This window comes from Notolepis coatsorum (genome assembly GCF_963971535.1).
Source record: "Notolepis coatsorum genome assembly, chromosome: 20".
NCBI classification, from domain to species: domain Eukaryota; kingdom Metazoa; phylum Chordata; class Actinopteri; order Aulopiformes; family Paralepididae; genus Notolepis; species Notolepis coatsorum.
In genome coordinates, this window is record NC_140184.1 from 69,826,569 (window position 1) to 69,853,194 (window position 26,626).

Here is a 26,626-nt window from a genome sequence, read left to right on the forward strand (position 1 = left end):
ATTGAGAGACCCAGCTGAAATAGAGAGGACATTTAGAGATAAGAGAGATAAGACACTATACACACAGTCAATGGCAGCGGGAGAAGAGGAAATAGACGCTTTTCTGGAGAAGCTGGAGTTACCATCGATGGGGAGAGAACAGAATGAAGAATTAAATAAAATAATTACAGAACGGGAACTGGAAGAGGCAATTAGTAGAGCGAAAAACAACAAATCTCCGGGGAGCGACGGATTCCCATCGGAATTTTACAAGACATTTAGAGTAGAATTAGCACCCATGTTAGGAGCGGCATTCAGGCACACGATGGAAGAGGGCAAAATGCCTCCCTCATGGAAGGAAGCCATAATCACCACGATACCAAAAGAAGGGAAGGATAGAGAATTATGTAGTCGTTTCAGACCTGTGTCCATACTCAACGTGGATTATAAAATGTATACATCAATAATATCAAAGAGATTCGAGACGTTTATGCCAGACATTATAGATGAAGATCAGACTGGATTCATTAAAGGGAGACAGACGCAGGACAACGTGAGAAGGACATTACACATAGTGGAGGAGATACAAAAGCAAGGTGGGAGTGCGGTACTGATTAGCCTAGATGCAGAAAAGGCATTCGACAGTGTTAGATGGGTATTTTTATATAAGGCGCTAGAGAAATTCGGACTGAACGAGAGGGCAATGAAGACGATCAAGGCACTATATCAGGACTCAGACTATTTTCCTTTTGTTTATTATTATAATTTGTTTGTTATATTTGTATTTTGTATTATTTAATTTAATTTAAGTGTATTATTGTCAGTAGCAATTGTTATTGTCTGTATTTTAACCTTTTCTCTTGTTGCATGTTATGTATGTAACCCTACCTGTTGATCCGTGGGGTGGGTGGGTTTGGGGGTGGGATGGGTGGGGTAGATTATACAAAAAAAGGGAAAAAGGGTGAATGAATAATTCAGATTTTGTAATTGTACAAACTTGCTTCACCAATAAAAACTTTTGTTAAAAAAAAAAAGGCACTATATCAGGAGCCGACAGCGAGAATTAAGGTGAATGGCAGCCTGACGGATAGAATCAGATTGGAGAGGGCTACCAGACAGGGATGTTGTCTCTCGCCGACGCTCTTCGACGTTTTCATAGAACCACTGGCACAACTGATCAGACAGACCAAGGACATCAAGGGGGTAGAGATAAAGGGGACGGAACACAAATTAGGCCTATTTGCGGACGACGTGATAGTGTACATGAGACAACCAGATAAGAGCTTCCCGGCACTGATGGATCTACTGAAGGAATATGGACACTACTCAGGATACAAACTGAACGTGACAAAGACAGACCTTAGCATGGAACTATACTCCAACGACAGAAATTAGGGAGGAGTACGGAATAAGGTGGGACATGGACAAGATTAAATACCTAGGGGTGAACATTACGAGAGGGGTGGGGAAGCTGTTTGAGGCGAATTATACACAGATCAATCAGAACATCAAGAGAGACTTAGAGAGATGGACAGTAATGCCCTTGGACTTCAACTCAAGGATAGAGGTTATTAAGATGAACATACTATCAAGGTTACTATACCTGTTTCAGTCACTACCGATACAGATACCACAGAACCAATTCAAGGAGTGGGACAGACTGATATCAAGGTTCATATGGGCAGGGAGAAGACCACGGGTCAGATATAAAACACTGCAACTACCAAAGGAAAAGGGAGGAATGGCAGTACCCAGCCTACAAGACTATTATTATGCAGCACAGCTGAGAGCGGTGACATGCTGGTGCAACGACAACTATGAGGCAAGATGGAAAGACATTGAAAAAGAAGGGGGGGGATACAAAGTTCAGGTTCTGGTAGGGGATAGGGAACTATTCAGGGAAAAAGAGGAACTGTTAGATCCAATCACCAAGTGCACCTTGATTATATGGAACAGATTAGTGAAAGCACACAAATTGGGGAAGCAGTCAGGGGTTCTGAGATGGGTAGCACATGACAAGAGGTTCGAACCAGGGAGGGTGGACCATGGATTCAGAAGGTGGGAAAGGGGCGGGGCAACAGCGATATGCAAATTGATAGAGAAAGGGGAAATGCAGACCCTACAAAAATTAAAGGAGAATTTTGGACTAGAAAACGGGGACCACTTCAGATATCTACAGATTAGAGATTACTATAACAAAGAAATAAGAGGGGACAAGGACGAAGAACAGAATGCAATAATCAGGATGATAGTAAGGGCGTACGAAGGAGGGAAAGGAAGGGTAATATCAGCACTGTACCGGGCTATAATGGCCAGCAAGGGACACACGACCGACTATATAAAGGAGAAATGGGAGAGAGAACTAGAGATGGGAATAACAGAGAAGGAATGGGATAACATATGCGAGGTGCAGCACTCAACAACAGGATCAAGGGTATGGAAGGAATTTGGATGGAAAAACATAATCAGGTTCTTTATAACCCCGGAGTTGAAGGGAAAGTATGCACCAACACAAAGGGCATGCTGGAGGATGTGTGGGAAGGAGGGGGCAAATCACACACATGTATTCTGGGGATGTCAGAAGCTGAAGGGGTATTGGGAGGAGATAGGGGAGGCAATAACCAGAATAATAGGATACGGGTTACCCCAAACGGGACTGGTGCTTTACTTAGGGGACCTGACGCACGAGGGTATACAAGGGGGGGACAAATATTTAATAAAGATAATGCTGATATCGGCCAGAAAAGCAATAACGAGACTGTGGTACAAGGAAGATCCACCAACAATAACACAATGGGTAGGAATAGTAGAGGAGATACAGGATATGGAGAGGATAACACACATGCTGAGGCTACAGGAGGAGAAATTTGAGGAAAGATGGGGAAAGTGGGAGGATTATAAGGGGAATGAGAACGACATTGTTAAAACTATATTTAACCTTGTACTGTGCTTCAATCTGCACTATAACCAGTATTCAAACAACAAGACAGAGAGGTTCGATTTTACAAGTTCTGCAGTACAGGGAGTGTCTCTGGTCAGAGCACACTAAAGACTGCTTCCTGTTTGCAGTGCTTTTATTAAGATGAGCTTACACAGAGACAAAGGAACATGTGTTACATTTCAACAGTTCATTAGAGCCGTCTGTCTGGGAGGCCCAACTTTCAGTGACCTTCCTGACCCTCCGTTAGCGAAATACATGTCTGTCACCAAGAAGAGGAACTCGAGGTTTCTAACACGGTTCATGCACTTAGGTCAGCATTTACCAAGAGACATATTAGTTACAGAGACATAATGATTTAGTAACACAAATACATATAGTAATCACAATGATTATACTTGTTCATCTGTCATTCATTTGCAGATAACGTATACATAGAGGATAAACATATCTTTGTTTATCTTTGACATTTCCCCCCTTTTATCAAAAATTAATTACAACACTGTACTTTTGTCCTTCAGTTACCTACATCTGCTCACGCTTTTCTGTAGGAACGTCATTTGTTTTTACAGTTCATTATCATCCTTAGCACATTCTTCATCATAGTCTGGGGGCGTGTCTTCATCTAATTGTTGCAGGGCTATGTAATTCCCGACCATCCCCGAGAACATCTTTCGCATCATGCTTCTTATCAGAGGGAAAATACATGCTGTGAACACACACATGATCAACATTATGGCTATCAGGAACATAAACACTTTCAGCAATAGTACCTGCCACCCCCCTTCCATCAACCAATTGAACCAGCCCTGTCCAGTAACATGATCTTTAGCCATTACTTTTTGTAATTCCCTTAGCCTGTCCATAGCATCAGTCATGTTCTTCGAATGAACATCATCGGTTATATACGTACAACAGGTAGTTCCTATCAGTACACATGTGCCCCCTGAGGAAGCAGTGATCAAGTCAAGAGCCATCCTGTTCTCCATAACCACTGTACGAATAGCGTCTATCTCGTGGTTCTGGAGTGTGTCTACTTTAAGGGAAGAGTTAATGTACAGCCCAAGCCTGTAGTCCATGGTTTCAAGCCGTAGTATGTTTTTCAACACTCCTATGTGTGGGAAGAGGGTCAGTACTGCTTTGTTACCATCTGACCAGTGTTTAAACTCGGCCGGTACATCAGAACCCCATACAGCGTCATGAGGTTTCAAAGGCTGCTCTGCACCTCTCTTGTGTCTATTTTTAGTGACAGGCCGTTCTCCTGGCTCCAGGAAGAACGTATGATCAGTCACAGATATAGGCGTGCAGGTGCCTGTCCAATACTTTGGCAGTAAGGGGTAAGCGTTGTCTCCACACAACCACCATCCTCCCTGCACCCAATAGGTTCCGTTTGATACCCCTGAGAGGTCCACTGGAGCACCGTCTCCGTGAACCACAATTTGATCACAATTGGTGGTATTCCCCATGGGTATTTCCCCAATTGCCTGATAATAGCATATTGGGTGATTTGCACCTTTTGTATCGAGGACTACACGCTGGGGTCTCAGTTTTTCAGAGGTTTTCTTCCAATTGATCCAAAAATTACGGGCGCATGTGCCCTTGGTAATACCTGGGCTGTATGGGTGAGTGTCATTAATGATCAGGCCTTTATGCTGATACCCTATCCCACCCATACTTGCATAACACATGGCTCGTGACTTGTCCATCATTTTTCCGTAGAGGGTCACCTGGGAACTAGAATAGGGAATGCGCGAGCACACATAACACTCATTTTTATCATAGCTTTTTGCCAAAGTGTTCACATAGAAATACCATTTATTCGTCATTCTAGGTGCTTTGTGCGTTCCTGTGTTGTAGTCCCAGGTTGGATCTTTGAGATATGTCCATCTCTTGTGCAGTGAGAGGAGGGTCTCACCACCAGTGAGTCTTGGAGTCCCGGCAGTATTGGCATCGTTAGGAACCAGTGGTAGATACGGTAGGCAGAATAACACGATGCCAGTGAGTACTATTGCACATGTAACTATCAGTATAACCACAGTTATTTTCATGTTCGTCCCCATTTTCTAATGTGTAATATTTGTTGTTTTCTTCACCAGGGTTTGAGACGATTAATTCCTAATGAACTAACCCCCTTTGTAGTGCTGGACTTCCAATTACACGTCGAGATTGGGCAGGATTTCAAGCTTTTTACAGTGTGATTGATGGATCCACGAGGGTCTTCCTTCCACCTTCACTGCAGTCGGTGTGGTTAGCAGCACCTGGAATGGGCCGTCCCAGCGTGGCGTAGCCCAGTTCGCCCTTCGGAACACCTTTACCAGCACCTGGTCTCCTGGTTTGAGAATGCTGACCTGTGGGAGAGATAAGGGCTCAGGCAGATCATTTGCTTCCTTAATTGTTTTATTCTTAAGCATAACAGCCATCCATTCTGCAAGAGTTGTCTCCTCTGCACTTTTAGTGAGATCTGCCGCAATAATAGGCATTGGAAAATGGCGGCCATACAGAATTTCAAATGGCGTTAACCCTTCTGCTGTGGGTGTCACTCGCATATACATTTTTACTAAATGTAAGCAATCTGGCCATGGCCTTCCTGTTTCCTCTACACATTTTCTCAGCCTTTGTTTCAGAGTGCCATTTGTGCGTTCTACCAGTCCAGCACTTTGAGGGTGATAAGCACAGTGGTTTTTTAATTCAATACCAAGCGTTCGTGAGCAGAGCGTGATGACCTCATTCACGAAGTGCGTTCCGTTGTCTGATCTTATTATGGCACTTATTCCGTGCGTCGGAAAAATATCTTTACACAGTATGTTTGCTACTGTAAGTGCTGTTAAATCTTTTGTTGGAAATATTTCTACCCATTTAGAAAATGCATCAATTATTACCAAACAGTATCTTAGTTTATTGTTTTGAGATAGTTCTATGAAGTCCATATGTATCACTTGAAATGGGTGTGTGGGTTTAGGGAAACTTCCTCTTTTTGGTCGGCAGCCACCCTGCGAGTTATTTTTACAACAGATCAAGCATGCTCTACAAAATTTTTTTGTATAGTTTTGGTAATTAGGAGCATAGAACACTTTCATCACTTGTGATACCATCCCACAGCTTGAGACATGGGTAACCCCATGACTCAATATAGCTGCCACCTTATACATAGCTTTAGGCAGAACCAGCTTGTCCTGTATAGTGAGAAGTCCCCTGGGGTTTCTCACAGCGCCTGCGCGCGTCCATGCCTGTTGCTCCAGTATGGGTGCAGCGTTTTGCATGTCTAGTAGGATTTCACAATCGATGGGCGTGTTTACAGACGTGTCACTTACGAAAGTGTCATGTGTCTTTGGGTTTTTTCCCACAGCTGCTAATTTCGCCATCTTGTCTGCAAAGTTGTTTCCGGTGGTAACCAATGATGTGTCTGTCTTGTGTGCGGCACATTTGCACAATGCAAGCGAATTTGGTAACGAGACCACATCTAAGAGTTGTTTTAGTAGTTCCCCATGAGTCACAGCTTTTCCTGTTGAGGTAATCATTCCTCTGCGTGCCCACAATTGTGCAAAGTGATGGACTGCAGAGAAAGCATACTGGCTGTCAGTATATAGGTTAATCTTTTCTCCCTCTGCCCATTTGCAGGCTGCAATTATGGCTGACAATTCAGCTGCTTGGGCAGATAGGTGTGATGATAATTTTTCTCCTATGAGCAGTGTATCTACTGTTGTTACTGCGAATCCTGTATGTGTTTTGCCATACTGATCTTTTGATGATGAGCCGTCAACAAAAATGTCTATGTAGCCTTGTTGAGGTGTGTCATGCATGTCTTGTCTCGGTTTGGTAGCTTGGTCTGTCTCATGAATGCAGCAGTGGGGTGTACCATTCTCTGCTGTTGGCAAAAGTGTTGCTGGATTCAACATGGTGCATCGTTTCAATGTTATGTGAGGTTGTGACAATAGCGTGGCTGTCAAGTATAAGTGTCTGGCTGCTGTGAGGAATGTTAATTTAGCTTGTAGTAGTAACGCATCCACAGCATGTGGTACGAATACTGTCAGTGGGCTATACAACACTAACTCAGCAGTTGTGGTGACAGCCATACTCGCCGCAACGGTGGCCTGTACACAGGGTGGTAATGCTCTAGCCACTGAATCTAGTCGGCTAGAATAATATCCTACTGGGCGTCTCCTGGACCCATGTGGCTGGGTGAGTACTGCGCACATGTGCCCATCATTATTGTGTACAAACAGTTCAAACGGCAGACTGTAATCTGGAAATGCCAGAATAGCATTTGATTGTAACAACTTTTTCATTGTTATGAATGCTTCGTCAGCCTCTGGTGTCCATGTTAATTTATCTGTCAAGGCCATCTCTGTAGTGTAGATTAGCGCCTGTAGGGGTGCTGTTGTTCTAGAGTATTCTGGAATCCAAATTCTGCAATAATTACACATTCCGAGGAAACTCATTAGATGTCTTTTATTAATGGGCTTGGGGGCCTCAGAGATTGCCAGCTTCCTGTTTTCGTGCAGCCGTTTACCTTGCTGTGAGATCTGGTGACCTAAGTACGTGACCTCTGGTTGCACAAATTGAAGTTTCGAAAGGGAAACTTTATTTCCTGTTTTTGCTAAATGCTGTAGAACCTCTAGTGTTGTCTCTCTGCACTGGTCAGCTGTGTTTGATCCTATGAGGATATCGTCCACATAAATCAATATTTGACTATGCTCTTTTGGAATGTACGTTGACATGCATTTCTGTATGTTTTCTGCAAATATTGAAGGGCTCTCACTGTACCCTTGTGGTAAGCGAGTGTAGGTGTATTTTACTCCTTCAAACGTGAATCCAAACCAATGCTGAGCGTCTCGGTGTAGAGGAATTGAGAAAAATGCATTACTCAAATCTATGACTGAGAAGACTTTTTTCTCTGGTTCTAAACTGTTCAGCAATGTGTGTGGGTTCGGTACGTTAGGTGCTCTTGGAATTACTGCGCTGTTGACTGTTCTCAAGTCTTGTATTAGCCTCCATTTGCCAGTGATTGCTTTTTCCACAGGGAATATGGGTGTATTACACTGCGCTTTGGGTGAGCGAATTATAATTCCTGCTTTTTCCATGTCTGCAATGACTGGTCTTATCCCATCCATTGCCTGTTTTTTCAATGGGTACTGGCGAGTCACAGGCCTGTAATCTGATCTGGGAGTAATAGTTACTGGCAACGCTGTGGTCATCAATCCTACATCTGAGGGCCCCTTTGACCATAAGGAGGGAGGAAGCGCTCTCAGTTCTGGGTGGTCCTCCAAACTTAATAATCAAAAGGCTGGCTGTCCTGTCATGTGGACGGTGGGGGTGGTTACTGTCGTCCAGCTTAGAGGTTTTCTCCTGAGGGTTTTATCACAGGAAGACTCCCACCCTCCTGTCTGTTCTGGATACCACTTTACTTGATTTCTCGCCCTGGCCACAAAGTCTCCTAATTGGTACCATTTTGTACCGGGCTCTTTTGTGAGCGAGATGTGTGGAGGGTGTGTAGCCAGATCGTTGACCATTTTTGGCCATGAGACATCAGCAACACTACTCACTCCGTCAGAGTAGACATATGCACACGTTATCTTTTGGGGTCCCAATTTATTAATCTTTTTATCAAAATCTGGGTCAGGACCTGTTGTCCTTTTGAATCTGATTGTTGCGTGTAATTCCCCTGGCTTTTGAATATCGGCTGGGCCTTTAAGAGCCTCCTGTGCTACAGCTATTAGCTGTTTAGTGATAGACATAGGTTCTCTAGTGACTAGATCTAGTGACCACCAGTACCTGGGGTTCCCCCTTCCCTGTACGAGGAACATTTCTGATCCCTCCTCGTGATCATCTCCTGTGTGATCCCATCTTACTACCGCTATACCCGTTTGGCCTGGTATAAGGGCTAGTCCGAGCAATGTCAGTGCGTCTCTTCCCAGGAGATTTACTGGACAGCACGGATCCACTATTAGTGGGATGGAAACTGATCGTTGAGAGATAGGGTCCAGTATGGTCACTGGTGCTGTGAGCTGCTGTGGAGTGACCAGGCCATTAGCCGACTTGACTAATATCCTTCTTCCTGTTTTTACTGCCTTTGGCGGGTTCTTCCTGACTAATGACGTGCAGGCTCCTGTGTCACACAGGAACTGCACTTTTTCTCCGTTTACCAATAAATTAATATATGGTTTGCGGTCTTTGCTTTTTAGGTCATATGACGCTAATATCAGGCCTACATCTATATAGTCAGTGTTTTGGTAGGGGTCATGATTAAGTGGGTCAGATTCCGAATCAGAGTCAGACTCAGAGTCTCTTCCTTTTTTAGGAGGGCAGTTTGGTTTGTGGTCTCGGCCTAGTCATTCTTTATTGTTCTCGTTATAGTCTCCATTTCCTTGGGTGGGGCAGTCGCGGGCGAAATGACCTTTGCCCCCACACGTGTAACATTTGTCATTTTTAATGTCACGTCCTGGGTATTGGCCTCTGCCTCTACCCCTACCTTGACCCCTGCCTTGACCCCTTCTATTCTGGCCTTGACCCCTTCCTCTCCCACCATAGTTACTAGGGCCCTGGTAGTAGATTTCCATACCTCCCTCATCGTCCTGGTAAAATACCTTGGCTATTTTTTGCTTTTTCTTTGCCTCTACCTCGGTGGCGTGTCGAGCATAATTTAGTGCTTCCGTCAGTGAGCCAGTTTTCCAATTTACCCAATTTTTCTTAAGCCACTCCCTAAGGTGGGCTAATAGACCCTCAATGAAGGCCATTTTCAGCTGTTGTTGGTAAGTACCGTTGACTTCATTCTCATGTGGAATGCCACTATATTGTCTGAACACAACTTGTATCCTGTCTAGGAAGTCACCTGCTAACTCGTCATGTTTCTGTTGTGTGCCGTGGATTCTACCATAGTCTGCTCTCATTCTGTACTCGGTTCGTATACGGTCATACACTGGGTTCAGTGCGGTTGTCAGTGGTACGTCCCTTAATGCCACCCCATTCACTTCGCCTGTATATTGGTCTTGTATTTTGTACCATTTACTTCCGAACACCGCCATCAAAACTCTGAGCATTTCTAGGCCCTCCAGTTTGTAAGACCTTCTCAGCCCCTCCAACTGGATGATGAGTTCATCAGGTCCTGCTCCGGGCTTTGGTAACCCCTTGACATGCTCTAGAATGTCGGAGTGTCCCCAGGGCCGGTGCACCTCTATGAATCTTTCACCATCGCCCTCGATTCCAAAATGGGGATTTGGAACTTGGAGCATTGGCAGGTTATGTATCACCTCAGTGTTGTACGGGGGAGGGCGTGCACTAATTGTATCTTCTATCAGCAGTGTGGGGTACAATCTATCTGAGTGTACTTTTAGTGCTGTCGTCTGTCTGGTAGCAATTCTGTTTGTGTTTACTTTAGCTGCTGCCTCTTGTTTTTTATTCTCCTTTTCTACTCTCTCAGCCTCAACTGTCTTGGCTATTCTGGCCTCTTCTACTGCTGCTACTACTGCTCGTCTGTGCACTTCAGCTGTTACCAGTCTGTGCACTTCGCCTGTCAACAAGGATGTGTGGACGGTGACCTCCTCCTCCTCCGCTTTTTGTGCCAGGCCGAGCAGCGCTGCGCTTGGTTTTCTCATCTTCTCTGTGTCTGTCCTTTTCTTTGCCTCGTCTAACCACCTCTGTGCAATAATCTTCTGCTCTGTAAACTTGATCTGTCCCTTTGTAGAGGTGGTGGTTATGATTTTCATATTCAGCTCATCCAATACTTTCTTGCAACTATCTGTAGTACAGTAGCCTGTAAACCCATGTTTTTTCTTCCATTTAGCTACGTGACGCATGTTTTCCGGATCCTTTTCAAACATGCATTTCTCATCTTCCGTGAGGGCTTTACTTTGTGATTTCCCCATGGTAATTATCTACTCATGTATATTTTCAGAGATACCTTTGTCAGTTTAGCAATCCCAGTAGAAATCTCATGAATGACTCCAGAGGTCGATTGGAAACTGTTAGAGACAATCTTCTACAGGGCTCCACTCGGATACCCCCGCGGTCTCGCCTCTGGGTGTTTAAGATTCACACAGTTATTCCAATCTTTTAATTCATGAGATTAATTACCTTCGCCAACTTCTAGTATCTCTTAGAATTATACCATATATTTCTCTGATCCATACGTGTACACAACAAATATTCACACACTCTACTCAAACATCACTATTTCCCAGAAATATTTCTTGTGATTTTAAGTGCCATTTTTCCTGGTAAAGGCTACCTGTGTTTCTAGAAGAATATTTATTTCAACATCCTATACACAACAATATTCATAAGCATTTACCTTTTACTTTAAGCGTTACTATTTCCCAGAAATATTTTTATGTAACCTTAAACAGTATAATCTTCAATGAGTATTTTGCTATAGATTTTGTGCTTACCCGTCGTGTTTTGTTGCTGGTTGTTTACTGGTGTTCTGGTCGGATCACGTCAATCTCTCACCCAGTAGAGAGGGGCAATGGCTATGCACCGGCCGGGCCACGAATTCAACGTCCCCGGACTTTTATGGAGCCGTCTAGGGCCCCAGCTGTCGACAGACTTCGGCGTTGTACCTTTCGCCTGGGTGGTTGATATCTTGCGATCCGGCTTTCGAAGGACCAAAATGTTAAAACTATATTTAACCTTGTACTGTGCTTCAATCTGCACTATAACCAGTATTCAAACAACAAGACAGAGAGGTTCGATTTTACAAGTTCTGCAGTACAGGGAGTGTCTCTGGTCAGAGCACACTAAAGACTGCTTCCTGTTTGCAGTGCTTTTATTAAGATGAGCTTACACAGAGACAAAGGAACATGTGTTACATTTCAACAGTTCATTAGAGCCGTCTGTCTGGGAGGCCCAACTTTCAGTGACCTTCCTGACCCTCCGTTAGCGAAATACATGTCTGTCACCAAGAAGAGGAACTCGAGGTTTCTAACACGGTTCATGCACTTAGGTCAGCATTTACCAAGAGACATATTAGTTACAGAGACATAATGATTTAGTAACACAAATACATATAGTAATCACAATGATTATACTTGTTCATCTGTCATTCATTTGCAGATAACGTATACATAGAGGATAAACATATCTTTGTTTATCTTTGACAATCACAGAGGAAGAAACAAATGCAACACAAGAAGGCGAAGGGTAAAGGAGGAAAGAGGTTCAAGGAGGGTCTCTGAGCCCATGTCGCACATTTTTGCTTTAGTTAGTATTTTCTATTTAATTATTTTTTTGGGTGTGACAATTGTTTTATGTTTTTTTACTTTATTATTTATGTCTGTTTAACAGGGTTGTACATTCCGTCTTTGTATTATATACATGGAAGACCAATGGATGTGAGATTATAATTCAAGGAGGAGGTTGTTTGTATGTTTGGGAGTCTATGTAAATAAAAATTTAGCTTAGGGGGGGGGGGGGGGGGGGGGAATAAAAAAAGAAAGAGAAAAAGGCAAAGAAAAATGAGGTTTAAAGGAAATAGAAGGATAAGGGAGGAAGGAGGTTCAAGGAGGGTCCCTGGACCCATGACGTGCATATCTACCTGAGTCGGAATAAAAAGAAAAATTTAGAGCAAGTATTATAATTTGATATGATGGTTTAAGGACGACATACACTAAGTATTAGTACCAAGTATCTGGGAAACCAACTGATGTGAGATTAATAACCAATGATGAATGAATGAATGACCTTTATTTATATAGCACCCTTCACAGCACGAATGCACAGGGTGCTTTACACTACAGCTTAATATAAAAACACAATAAAAACAAAATCAGAAATAAATGACAACAGACAAACAGCAGTTAAAAACAGTGAAACCAGATAGAAAAGTAGAATAAAAGAATTTGGATAAAATCATGAGTCACTAATTAAAACAACACTATAGAACAGTGAGGACAAGAAAAAGGCGCCTATGTGTGATCAAAAGCCTGCCTGAACAAATGTGTTTTTAGTTGTTTTTTAAAAGAGTTCTCAGAGGGGGCAGTTTGCAGGTCCAGGGGGAGAGCGTTCCAGAGCCTTGGTGCTGTCACCTCGAAGGCTCGATCACCCCTTGTTTTCAGCCTGGTCCTGGGGATCACTAGGAGGTGCTGATCGGCAGATCTGAGTGAGCGGGTGTTTGTGTAGGGATGGATGAGTTCCGTGATGTAGATAGGGGCCTGACCGTGAAGTGCTCTGAAAGTGAAAGTGAGGACTTTGAAGTGAATTCTATAGTGTACCGGGAGCCAGTGCAGGGATACCAAAATGGGAGTGATGTGACATGATTTTTTTGACCTTGTGAGTAGCCTGGCTGCAGCATTTTGGACCATTTGTAGTTTATCTGTGGATGATTTGGTGAGACAGGTGAAAAGTGAGTTGCAGTAGTCAAGCCTAGAGGAAATAAAAGCATGCACGGATAGTTCTAGTTCAGAGTGAGATATGATGGTGCGATATATATGTATGTAAAACAAAATGCAAGGTAAAACTGAGTTTAAAACTTTTCTATATATCCCTGTTCAAGGAAGATATACATACCATCATTGGATTTTGTACAGGCCAACGAATGTGCGATTACTATTCAAAGAATGACTTAGTCAATAATTGTATATATTCTTCTTTCTGCAAGAACGGTATTTTTGTATTTTTTTTCTTCTATTTTCCCTTTATGGTTTAGGCCTGTATAAGGGCCATGTACACTATGTCTGAGTAATCTGTACCTGAAAAGCTAAACAGTGGAAGATTGACAATCAAAGTTGTTACTATTTGTATGTTTGTGAATATAAATGCAAATAAAAATTGAGTTTAAAAAAAACAAAAGAGAGTAGGACAGTTTCTTGTAAATTGTTCTGGTCGCTATATATATGTGCTTAGCAAGGCCTGTGGCTAGCACTTGGTTGAAAGACTTGTCTTCCCTCATCATGAAGAAGACTGTGTTCTTCTTGCAATAGTAAGAGTGAACTTTACCTTTTTTTATCTGAGGGGGTTGTGTGTATTCTGTTACGTTTGGGAAACATGGCATCGAGTCCACAACCTGGTTAGAGTGTTGCCTACAGAAGTATTCATGTAGCTTGTACCAAGGTCTTGACCCTCTCTTTAAACGTCTGTTTTTCTTTACTTGGTGAAGTACATAAACACGGGTGACGTGTTCGCACATGAGCCTAAAGCCTTGTATGTAAAACCTGTTCGCAAACAAGTTTATCATCTGTGGCTGGCATGCAGTTGGTTGAGCTTATTATCCTAGTGGATATACGCTTTTCATGTAGCATGCTAGGTAAACTGGTATCATCGCTGCTTGTTTGTTTTCATCGTATCCGGGGTGTGGGGTCATGAGGGGGTGAACTGATAAACCCCTCCCCCCCTTTTTTCTGATTGGCCAGGGGGTTGGACCTCCTGTCCTTCGGTCTTCCTGTCACGCTGTTGGGTCAGCGCGTCACAGGGTAGGGGGGGGGGGGGGCGAGTTCCCTGGTCCCACGCCATATTTGGGCAGGTGGGTCACGGAATTCCCCCCGCCATAGAGTACGTCACTGGGCGCGTTTCTATTGGTCGTGAGACTTCTGTGAGTTCTTTTCAGGCTCCATGTTGTGGACCACTGTTATTGTCAAGATTGGGTTATGTGGTGCGTGAGAACTTTGTTTTCTGCTCTGCGCTCTGTTACACATGTATTGAGCTTTTGGTCACGTAGCTCAATGTTACATATATCTTTTCAATTATTACTCACATGGGAGGTCTCTCTGGGGGTTCCCTGTCTCCTCTCTTTTATACAGAGCAGGTTTTTAACAGGGGTGTTTTTCCCTCAGATGCGTCATATGGGACCCATATCTGTGTCTCTTGGCCAGCTTCCTGCCGCTCTCCCAGGCGGCTTGGAGGGAACGTTATCTGGGTTCTTGTTAGAATTACCATTGATGTGTTTTGGGTCTCGACGTGTACCAGGGCTCGAGACTAACGATGTCCCGTCGTCCCGGGGACGATCAAATATTGATTTGGGACGAACGGAAATCTTTGCTGGGACGCAAACGGGACGGAGAGGATTTTTTTTTCCACAGGAAATGTCAATTGGCCGACTGTCAGTGCGCGCATATATTGCTGTCAAATGGTGAATGTCTCGTGCTGACTAAATTGACAGAGTTCACTGAAGTCTAAACGTAGCGTGATTTGCCAAATCCAATGACTATCTCCGCCTCCCAATGCAGCGATAAGCTAATCCAGCATCAAGCTCCTACCCACCTCATCAGCCAGTCGCGTTGCAGCAGCGTCACACCCCAAATTAATCTTGCATCAAAAAAGAAAAACGTGTTAACAGGTGAGGGAAATCTCTCTTACCTAGGCTTTCTCCACTGGTATTTAACCCTGGTTGACACAGTGAATGACAGCTGGTAATTGACAGTCGCACGGCACGAGACCACTGTACAAGAACCGCGAAAAGATCAGAATGTTATAATAAAAAAAAAACTCACTATACTGTGGCATCCTCTCAGTGAAGAGATCACCGCAAACATGCTGCGCTATTTGAAGAGGATAAACACAGACCCAAAATGACCAACAGGGAACTGCATCCAGCAATACTACCCCTGAGTCTAAGGTAAGGACACATTTAAATCACAGAAGTGTAATGTTAGTCTATTGGAACTGTATACAGTTATCGACGCGTTCTAGTTATAGCTGCTTATTGCTAGCTAACGTTACTGACTAACGTATCAGACTGCCACTGATTAATCCATAGTTCACACTATTTTATTCTTATTTTTTATATTATATTGTTATTCCTATTTTAGTCCTATTGACCTAAATGTTTATTCTTGTTCAATGTGAGCGATACATAGTCTGCTCTGTAGTGCCGAATTTCCCTCGGGATTATTAAAGGATTTCTATTCGATTCTATACTAACACGTAATGTTACTACCATTGCGAGTTAATTGGCTTAATGTTACATTTATCGAAACGAACGCGGAGAAATAGACTACAGGCTATAGGCAAACTTCACTTCAGCTACACAATGAATCCATATTCAGTGAGGAGGGCCCGCTGGAATTTAGCAGCAGTTATCAATATCGACCAGGAGGACAGCGCGATCTAAGGGACATGTTTCATTACTAGTCAAGTGTCATTACTTTAGTTATCAAAGGTGGAATCTCTGGACGCAATGACATTATATAGTTTAAAGCTAAACTATGTTTTTCTTTCTTGTTAGAAGAGGGATAACTTATTCAGTTAGATTTGATTTGATCTTTATTTATCTCTAACATTTTCAACCATAAACACACACATTTGTAATAAATAAAAAAAAACTAAAACGAAATAAAATACAAATACATTTAAATATATTTTCTATGGAAGGAATAATCAACATGGCTCCAATTGGTTGACTATAACAGCACGTGACCAAATATCCCTATACTAGCACCTTGTTAAACACTTTTTTTTTTATATATATATATTTATTTTTAATCATAATTATTCTTGTGAAATCTTTCCACCTGGGAGCCTTTTGACTAAATCAATTTATTCTCCCCTTCTCTGAATGGTGTTTCTTATGGCAATAACAACTATAGACGACGACAACCAAAGTAAAGAAACAACATTTGATTCTTGGGACGGTTACATTCACTTTGGGACGGTTAAAATTGTATTTCGGGACGGTTCTGGGACGGTGGTGAAAAAAGTTAGTCTGGAGCCCTGACGTGTACATAGTGCTGGCCCTGGGTGCTTCTGTGTGGAACTACGCATGGGCTGGCGCGCCTTGGTTGCTCATCATGGAAACGGCATTTTTTTATGGAGCAACTAGGATGGAGTTTTATCTCTTCCGAGTGCCAGTGTACTAGGTTAGTCTCGACGAATTCTCGTTCATCTCTGGGGGGAGATGACGGAATAGATCAAAGCATTGGCGGAGGGGTCTCACGCCTTTGGGGTGGGCCACCGGGCGCAGTGCATTCATGTTCTGACCATCTTGGTGGCGCCCTCTGTGATGTTTTAGATCGACACGCATACCTACCCCCCTCTTAGGACTGGGGATGGTGGCATGATTAGGACACGGACTGGTTCTGGTCGCGCCGGACCAGGTCAGTTAACCCGTTGTCCGCCGGGGCGCAGATCTGCTATTCTGGTACCCTGAAGGACTTGTGCTTTTTCGGGGGGAAAAAGGCGGGTTGGCCCGGGCGTTGCAGGGTTTGATGTTATGGAGGTGTTTTGTGGTTATGTCACTGCATGTTATCCTTCACTGTTGCTTGGTCCATATTGTGTTGTACCTTGCGCTGTGCTAAGGAGCCTGGTCCTTCTCCATTCTTTTTCGCCCCTCTTCCCCTGCTTGGCGGGGCTGGGAGGGGGCTGTCGAGGTGGTTCTTTTGTACCCCTCAGGCATCCCTGTGTACGTCCCGGGCCCAGGTCTGGACTCGTTCTCGTCGACCTGTTGGCCTGGGTTAACCCCTTCTTGAGAACTGAAACACTTGTACTGCTGTATAGCCGGTGTATACCCGCAGTTGTGTTTCGGAGTTTTTTCTTGGGGGGGTTATGGGAACAACCGCCTCCTGTTAAACTAAACATAGGGAGGTGGTTGGTTCCCCGGTATGTTGATAGCGGACTCGACTCTCGGGTTAGGCCGGGCTTGACCCCGTCTGCCTGCGAGTGTGCCCCCGCACCTTTCATGACGTCTGCCAATCATGTCAGCCTTCTCTGCCTCGGCCTCTCTAGGGGGTCGGTTTTTTTGTGGAGGCTGCGACATGGTGCACAGCATACCGAACGCCCCTTCTGCCGGGGTGCTGTTCTCAGCAGACCCCTTAGGCGCCTGTCTAGTCCACAGTGCTCCGGGCACAAGTTGAGTTATGCTTTTGACCTGTTGCTGCCCTGGAGGGATCAACCTCTTTGGGGGTTGTCTCCCCGGTGCGCTGCCTGGTCCCACTGTTGTGGGGGTGTAGCCTCTTTGGAGTGCTTCAGGGCGGCGTGCTGTAGGGGGGAAGGGCCTGCTCTTGGATGGGCCCTGTCCGATACGCTGGCGATGTGGGGGGTGGTGTCACTAGTGACCGTCTGGTGGGGTCTCGATGCTGCGGCATCGTTGGCCTCACCAGGCCCCCTTTCTGGGGGGTCCTGACCCTCAGGCTGTTCCTGGGGCTGGGTCCTCCTTCGCGCTCCGCTGCTACGGCCTTGCCACAGGGTTGGGTTCTTGACCTTGACCCTGTGTTGTTAGGGATTGTAAAGTTTTTTTTCCCCTTCCCGTTCGTTCCCTGGTGGCATGTGGGATGCGCCCCTATGTAGTCGCGGGTTCTTCTGTGTGAAGGTAAGTCCCACGATCTGCTCACCCTGTGCGCTTGAGTTGCTAAACCCTCTTCGCACAGTCTGATCCGATTCCCTCCCGTCCCCCTCTAGGGGGGTCCGGGGGCTCGGGTTCTCCCCGGTTCTGATGGTTGTGGGGGGCCTCAGCGGGTACATTTGTCGAGCTTCCGCTCTGCTCAGCTCCTGTGTTCCACTACGAGCAGAGCGTAAGCTATACGATAATATAACATACGGTTATCCTATAACCATAGTTATGAGTATAGCGAGCGCTCTGCTCGGACTCACTGAGGACCCCGTGGTCTTCGCCTTCGGTGGTGAAAGACTTGGGAAGGAGCTGTTAGTATGGCCACGTCCCCACTTATGTAGAGGAGCGGGTGTGGCCAGGCGGATGGGTGTGTACATGTGGAGAAATTTTATTCAGAATTAGATTGAAAGGGATAAGGTTCCACTACGAGCAGAGCGCTCGCTATACTCGTATAACTATGGTTATAGGATAACCGTATGTTAATATATATTTTTTTTGTATCTACTTTTTCTCCCCATTTTCTATATTTCTCCCTTCCCCAATTTCGTATTGTCCAATTCTACCCTCCCCTGTCTCGAACGTTGTTAGGCCACGCCTCCCACAAGCCGGCTGCAATGTGGACGAAGCCTTGCATCACGTGTCCCCTCCGGTACTCGAGGAGGCAGCCGTTGCATCTTTTCACCTGCACAGCACGATCTCACGCTGCCCCCGTTGCTTCCTGATTCTACTGCGCAGGCGCACCAACCGACCTGTAGGAGTCGCTGTCCACAACGTCCGATCCCCACCCACCAGCTTCCGCCCCCTAATACTGCCAATTGTATTAGTATGAACGACCAGCCAAGCTGGTAGCAACGCCGAGAGCTGGGCTCGAACCCAGCATCTCCTGCGTTGGTGGCGAGCTCCTTGCCCACTGCGCCACCTAGCCGCCCGTATGTTAATATTGTTGACACTGTTTTATTTTTCTCGTATTTCCTTCACTATATATAAACACGCTAAACCTCTGATGCTATGTTCCACTGCAGGTCTCTGCCAGCTGATGGAGGTGTTTATGAATCTGCTGATAGTCATCTGTGCCGGCGTGCCGTACAGCAACACCGGGGGTTACCGTGACCTGGCCAGCCTGGGGGGACTCTACCATTATTACTACGGCGGAGCCAACGCCTTCTACGGGGCCGACGCGAAACGGGTGAAGGAGCTGGACCGGCTGTTTCATCAACTCAAACTGCCTCCGTACATCTTCACGATGGCCTGTGGCGGGGTTCTGATGTGTTACGCCTTGCTGATGCTCGCCTTGGGGGTGTTTAGAGTCCCTTACCGCTGCCCCCCTGCACTGCTGAGCGAGGCCATTTTGAACTTCCTGATCAGCTTGGGCTACATCCCCGCGCTGGCGTTCTATTTCATCAAGCTGCAGGAGACCTACGACCATGCCATCTGCAAAGAGAGAGAGGAGCTCTACAAGAGTAAAGGTCACCAGGGCTTCCAGTGCCAAGTCCACGGGGCTGACATCGCTGGGGGCCTCTTCGGGGTTCTCGGAGCCATTGTATTCGCCTTTGGTGGAGTGTTGGCCATCAGAGCCTTCAGGTCGGTACGTGAGCTGAAACAGCGGAGAGCGACAGAGGACAGTCGTCTTTAGGTGGTCTTTCTCTCCAGTCCAATGAATGGATTGAACGCTCGCACATCCTATGTAGGTGCTGGGTGGAAAATAAGATCCACACTAGACAATACTAAAACCATTTACTGTGAGAAGACGAGACAACATTTCAATCCAACATGGATCTCTGTCAGGTCATTACTGTTTACTTCCTCCTCCACTTTTTTAATACGCTACAATGTCACTTTTCTTTTTATCTTAAAAGTGTGTCACCTTTTTTTTATCTTAAATGTTTGTCACTTTTCTATCTTAACAAGAGTTTACAGTTTTATTACTTAAAATCCTTTTTTATTTTTCTAGGCTATATTAAACCTGCACTGTAACCTTTTCATGAACAAATATTCTTTATACGTATTTGGCTAAAGCTAACTCATGGAGACACTTATTACACTTACTGTCTTTTACTTATTATGTACTATGCTACTATGCCTATACTACCACCTACTATGCTATGTCTATACTACTATACACTCAAGTTCAACACTGTTTGATGAACAATGCCACTGACTGTCAGAGGTGTACTGCTCCTGCTGACTTGTTGTTCACAATCTGTAAGTCACTTTGGATAAAAGTGTCTGCTTTAAAATGTCAATGTAAACGCTCCCAACAGTGATGCATGAAACAGTGAACTTGCCCATCTGAGCTCCTCTGGTCAGTGCCACGAAATGTAAAACGGTGCCCAAAGTGAACTTTCTTGAAGAAATGTATTTCTTTATATTTTTTAGTCTTATTTGCCATGTTTGAACAAGGTGCATTTACCTCTCATGGCCACATGGTGCCAATCTTCCATAGAGCAGCTTTAAAGGAAAACTCCAACATTTCGGGAAATTAGCTTATTTAACATCTTCCCTGGAGTTAGACAAGAAGATACATACCTTTTTTGTCTCTGTGCGTGCATTTAGCTTAGGGAACAGTCGCTCCGTTAGCGTAGCTTAGCTTCATCACTGGAAGTGGGGGGGTTTTAGAGCCTGACGTTCCCTACAGTGACCTACAGTCACCAAATACACTCCAAATACAACTCCAAAACGTTTCTGTAAACATGTTGTGACTTGTGTATTTACCACGTGGAGAAATAAAAAATTATTGAATTTGACAATTACGTTTTCTAAGCAGATATACTCAGAACAATTTTTTGCCGAACGACTCCTCTCTGAGCGCAGTCAGTGATTTCTACGTGGAAGCTGTGTTTGTTTACATTCTCATTCATTCAAAGGATCCGAACCGATTGAAGTTTATGGATACCATGACTTAAAATCCTCTTACCTTGACGATTAAAAGCCTCCCCAATTTAGAAAACAGTAATCCAATGGCTGGTATTGATAATATACTACTAACTACTGCACGCTCGGAGCTAACCGGAGCCAACACTAAAGCTAATATAATGACTTCCTTTCTGGGGGGTTTCAAAATAAAAGAGCGACGTCTATAGCAGCGGAATACGTTTATTTTGTACATTATCTAACGTTAACACGAACCTAAACTAACGTTACAACTAACCTAAAGTTAGTTTAGGTTCGTGTTAACGTTAGATAATGTACAAAATAAACGTATTCCGCTGCTATAGACGTCGCTCTTTTATTTTGAAACCCCCCAGAAAGGAAGTCATTATATTAGCTTTAGACAATCTGCAAAGAAGAATGGGAGAAACTGCCCATAGGTGTGCCAAGCTTGTAGCATCATACTCAAGAAGACTTGAGGCTGTAATTGATGCCAAAGGTGCTTCAACAAAGTATTGAGTAAAGGGTGTGAATACTTATGTACTTATCCGTTTATTCTTTAATTTTTTTTATAAATGTGCTAAAAAGTCTAAAAAACCTTTTTCACTTTGTCATCATTATTGGGTATTGTGTGTAGAATTTTTTTGAGGGGAAAAAAATATTTAATCCATTTTGGAATACGGCTGTAACAACAAAATGTGGAAAAAGTGAAGGGGTATGAATACTTTCCGGGTGCACTGTACATTAAATGGGGGCTGTTTTTCGCTCTAAATGAAAGAGGGTGAGAGTAGTAGTAGTAGTTTTATTCAGTCATCACACACAATACAGTGTTTTATTCAGTCATCACACACAATACATTCCAGACTGTCAAGTCAACGGTCTTTGATTTAGGCAGTGACTGAAAAGGTACAGGCTGAAGCATAATGCTTAAATACATGCCTGTCCTTTATTCTGGTCAAATTAAGCCTCCAAAACAAAAACAAAAAAAGAACAATAAAAATTATTCACATTTGTCAAAAATAGCTAACGTTATACAAACTTTTAAATAAAATTTTTAAACCAAAAGCGAATTACTTATTGTTTAATTTATATCCGCATGGCTCAAACTTCAATAGTTTACCAGGTCTATGGTCCAGGCGGGCTCTTAGTTACAGAAATAACCAGCACTCACGGAACGGTCCTTTTATTGAGTAACACGCCGAAACGATGTACGTGTTTCAGCTATGAGCCTTCCTCAGCGTTATGTGTTTCAGCTATGAGCCTTCCTCAGCGTTGTGTTTCAGCTATGAGCCTTCTTCAGCATTGTGTGTTTCAGCTATGAGCCTTCCTCAGCGTTGTGTGTTTCAGCTATGAGCCTTCCTCAGCGTTGTGTTTCAGCTATGAGCCTTCTTCAGCATTGTGTGTTTCAGCTATGAGCCTTCCTCAGTGTTGTGTGTTTCAGCTATGAGCCTTCCTCAGTGTCACTCGCTGTTTACACCATCCGGTTTGCAACTGCAGTGAAATCATTTAAGGTTAAGGGTTTGGTACACGAAATACCAATATAATCAGTAGTTACTGTATATACTGTACAACACATCACAGCGTGCTGAGCTGCCAGAACCCTCCCTTACCTGCTCTTCTACATTAAACTGCCACACTGACGTCTTAACTTGCTTGTGGGGCACAGCAATAGTTTCTGTAGATTGTTACCTTGTATACACCTGCTGATCTATCTACTGATCTGCATGCATTTACTGATGTTGCACCAATAAATAATTTTTAATTATTTTATCATTACTCTCAATAGAGCCTAACGTACTGAGATGAGTAATACATTGTGTTTACGATAGAACATGAGTTTTTATACCCAAATAGACCTTGTTCTTTTTGGTCTAGATTTGTAGACCGAACACACACATACGCATATGACCTTTTTAATTTGACCACTGAGTAGTATAGATGTTTGGCAAGGGGATTGGGTTTCTTCATTGAGCACTTATCCTTATCACTAGGACACAAGTATCTTGTGTTTTATTATAAATTCACAAAGTGACAACATCAGGAGGATATTACAAAGTGACATCAGTAGGATATCACAATGGGAGAACACATTTCAAATGTCATCATGATTAGACAAGCTGTTGAGTATTTCATGTTTTTAGTTTTGTGAGAATCACGCCACCATAACCTTACAGCCCTCCTTGCTCTCGTAAGACAAACATTGTCAGGTTTGGTGCAAATCAGGCAGAGCTTTCACAAGTAACACAATACTTCCTAGTAGTAGACATAGTAGCGTAGTACATAATAGTAAAATGGTAAATGGTGCATTTATAAAGCGCTTTACAATTTTTGTTCCTCACATTTTACCCATTCACTCACACATTCACACACCGATGGTGGAGGCGAACATGGAAGGTGCCAACCTGCGCATCAGGAGCAGTTAGGGGTTACGTGTCTTGCTCAAGGACACACGCTGCCCGGGAGGAGTGGGAATCGAACCCGGGAACTTCCAGATTACCAGACGACTGCTCTACCTCCCGAGCCAGTAAGGTTAGTTTAGTTAGGAATTGTGATAAGGGTGAACACTCAGCCTGACCATGAGCACACACACATATAACATATTATAACTGTGACAGAGTGGGTATAACTGTGACAGAGTGGGTCTGTCACTGACGCCGGGGCAGCATGCACGCACACATAAACACAACATTTCACTCATCGTATTCAAACATAATATAACATAACATAACATTCATACATAATCAAACATGCATACATATCCATTAATCTAAGCATACATGCATTTATACATACATTCATATATCCATTCATACATATATTTATTTATTGTGTTGTGTATATGTATTTATTTATTGGGTTGTGTATATGTATTTGTTTATTGGGTTATGAGGGTATTTGTATTGGAGGTTGTTTTTATATAATATGTGTAGGAAACGGCAGTCCATTTGATGTGTAGCACCTGTTTAGTCTTGTGTTAATTAATTATGTGTGGCACCTGTGGAGGGGGAGGAGTGCAGGTGTCATGAGGGCTGCGTGCCCAAGGTTCTGGGTCCTTGCCCTGCATCAGTTGCAATGTAGGTGACTGAGGGAAGTGCCGTATGTGTCTGTTAGTCTGTTTGTCTCTGTGGTGGTGCTTCACCAGATAACGGTTGCAAAGTGGGTAACTAGGGAAGCGCCACCCAGTAAGTGTTTTGTCTATCAGATGCCGTTATTGTGGAACGCATCTGATAAGACTGCAGAGGTAGGGTATAGTTTAGTTATTTATTTAGATTAAGTCATTTGTTTATGTAATGTCACCTCTGCACTTGGAAGGCTGGGAAATAAAAACAACATCAAGACCATTTTTCCGACTACGCCATCGTTTGTGTGACTTTGGAGGGGAGAGGAGAAGGACCCCGTCACATACAGACATATTATAAATGTCTTTATTACAGGAAAAGTCATTTGTACATTTACAATTGACAACATCATTCATTTTCCATATTTTTTTCTTTTCTTCCCCTTTCATTTCCCCTTCCCCTCCCTCATACCCACCCCATCCCCCCCACACCGGAGTTGTTGAAAACACATCTGCAAAACATCCAAACATACAGCATAGATGCTACTGGGAAAGAAAAACAAAAAACAATAATAATATCAATCAGACCCATCTGTATTATGCACAAACATTTAGATAAAAAGAAGTAAAGAAGGAACTGAAAACACAGAAAGAAAACTCTAGCACGGCTGTGGCTGTGGAAGAAAGTCATCAATGAGCTTAATTCACTCTTTCCCCCACCCCTGTCTATAGTATTGTGGTAATTCTTGGGTAGTTTGACCTTATGCAGCTGCGTCTCCCGTTCCCCTCTCCCTCCCCCAGTTACCCACCCAGCCCCCGGGGGTCTCATTCACACCCATACATACCAGGACAGGGAAGGGGGAGGGGGGGGGGATTAGAAAATAGGAATAAAATAATAATAAAAAATAAGAAAGTGCAGTTAGAGGTGTAAAGCTCTATCCTTTCTAAGTCTCTTCATTGATAGTCAGGGTATCGATGTGTTGCAGAAATGGTTGCCAGGTCACATGGAATGTTTCAAGATACAGACATATTATGTCTAAATCTTGATATAACATTTGATCTTTCAAGACATCCACTCAGGCTGTAATTATATCCCTGAAACAAGTGTCGGGACTATTCTAGATTCACGCAGACTGCTGTGGCAGATCTTTTGTGTGAATGCGATGATTTGAAGTTTTTTATTCAAATCTTTTCAATTGTGCTGAGCACAATTGCCTGTAGAGGAAGAAAATGGTCAATCAGAGAAAATTGTACCTCCTCGTTGACAATAGATCTGCTGTAAGGAAAATATGAAGTCTAGCATATTGGATTTTATGCCATTTAATTATTTTATTGCTTTTTCCCCCACTCCTCCAAAGTCCAATCAAATGTCAGATAAACATTGTTGGTACTGTATTACACAGGAAGTTAGGGCTGTCCCCGACTAAGGATTTTGATAGTCGACTTTGATTGGCCGATAGTCTACTAATAGTCGACTACCCCCCTGAATGCAAATAAAAAAGAAGTATAATTATTTTGTTCCATTCCATTTGGGCTGTGGGGGGGGTGCTTAACTCATTCAGGGCCGAGGATATTCCTCATCCTGTTCTAGCTAGGCCACGCTGTTAAAGATAGGAGTGCGTCACATTGTTTGTAGAGCTATATCTATATTCTATATTATAGACCAGCCGCATTTCATTGTATACCTGTATGCCGTGACAATTAAAACTCTTGACTTGACTTGACTTGATAGCTATGTGTAGCAGCCTGAAAATATTGTCTATTATTCAGAACTGCTGACTTGTGTTTTATATCCCCTTTGTACACAAAGACATCATTGATATTCCCACGAGCAATGATATGAGTTTCTCTTCCTTCTATCGGCTGGAGTATGGACCATACACCGTATCTGTTACAAAGGATCAGATTAAACCGAATATATATATTTATTGATTGATATATATTGCATAATATTTGTATATCGTTTGATATCCCTTGTATATTCCTTGTACATATACATGGAATATCCCTTTAGCCTAGTACAGACCATAATATTTCATTCTCCTATTGGACAGCGGTCCACAGGCGCCAAGGCCATGCCTCCAAAGTCAGGTTCAAAGTCACCGCCGGGGACATGCCTGGACAAGAATGGTATTGCGCAAGGATATGAGACAGGAATAAAGCTGGTACTAGTTTATTCATCTAAGCGTATAAATACGGCGCAGGTGAATACAGAAGCACTTAGTCAGAAGTCTTAGTAACTAAAGTTGAAGCCTCACCCACGATACTACGTGCGGTGAAGTATGGCCTGTTTGGCCCCAAATAGAGCATTGAGACCGCGTGCGAATTAATAACTGAAGTGTCAGAGTTTGGCGCTATACCGTCGAGTGCGACATATTTTATTAAGTCAGTAATAGTCTATTTGTGTATAGTGTATCGTGCGGCTAAAGTTCTACAGTGACCAGCATCACCAACGTTTTCCTCGTATCAGCTAGAGTGCTTATCCAGGCTGGGCTGCTTTCATGGCGCTTTCACCCGAGGAGCCCTAGAC

At 43.6% G+C, this 26,626-nt stretch overlaps 1 protein-coding gene across 1 annotated transcript in view; it reads left to right on the forward strand.

Annotated features, from left to right (window-relative positions):
• The window catches only part of marveld3 (MARVEL domain containing 3), a 58,961-nt gene extending 37,738 nt beyond the window's left edge, over window positions 1-21,223 (forward strand). The window contains exon 4 of the mRNA XM_084337462.1: window positions 19,193-21,223. Within this exon, the coding sequence (XP_084193588.1) occupies window positions 19,193-19,803 (611 nt within the window). The 3' untranslated portion in view covers window positions 19,804-21,223. The remainder of the gene's footprint in view (window positions 1-19,192) is intronic.
• The last annotated feature ends 5,403 nt before the right edge of the window (window positions 21,224-26,626 follow it).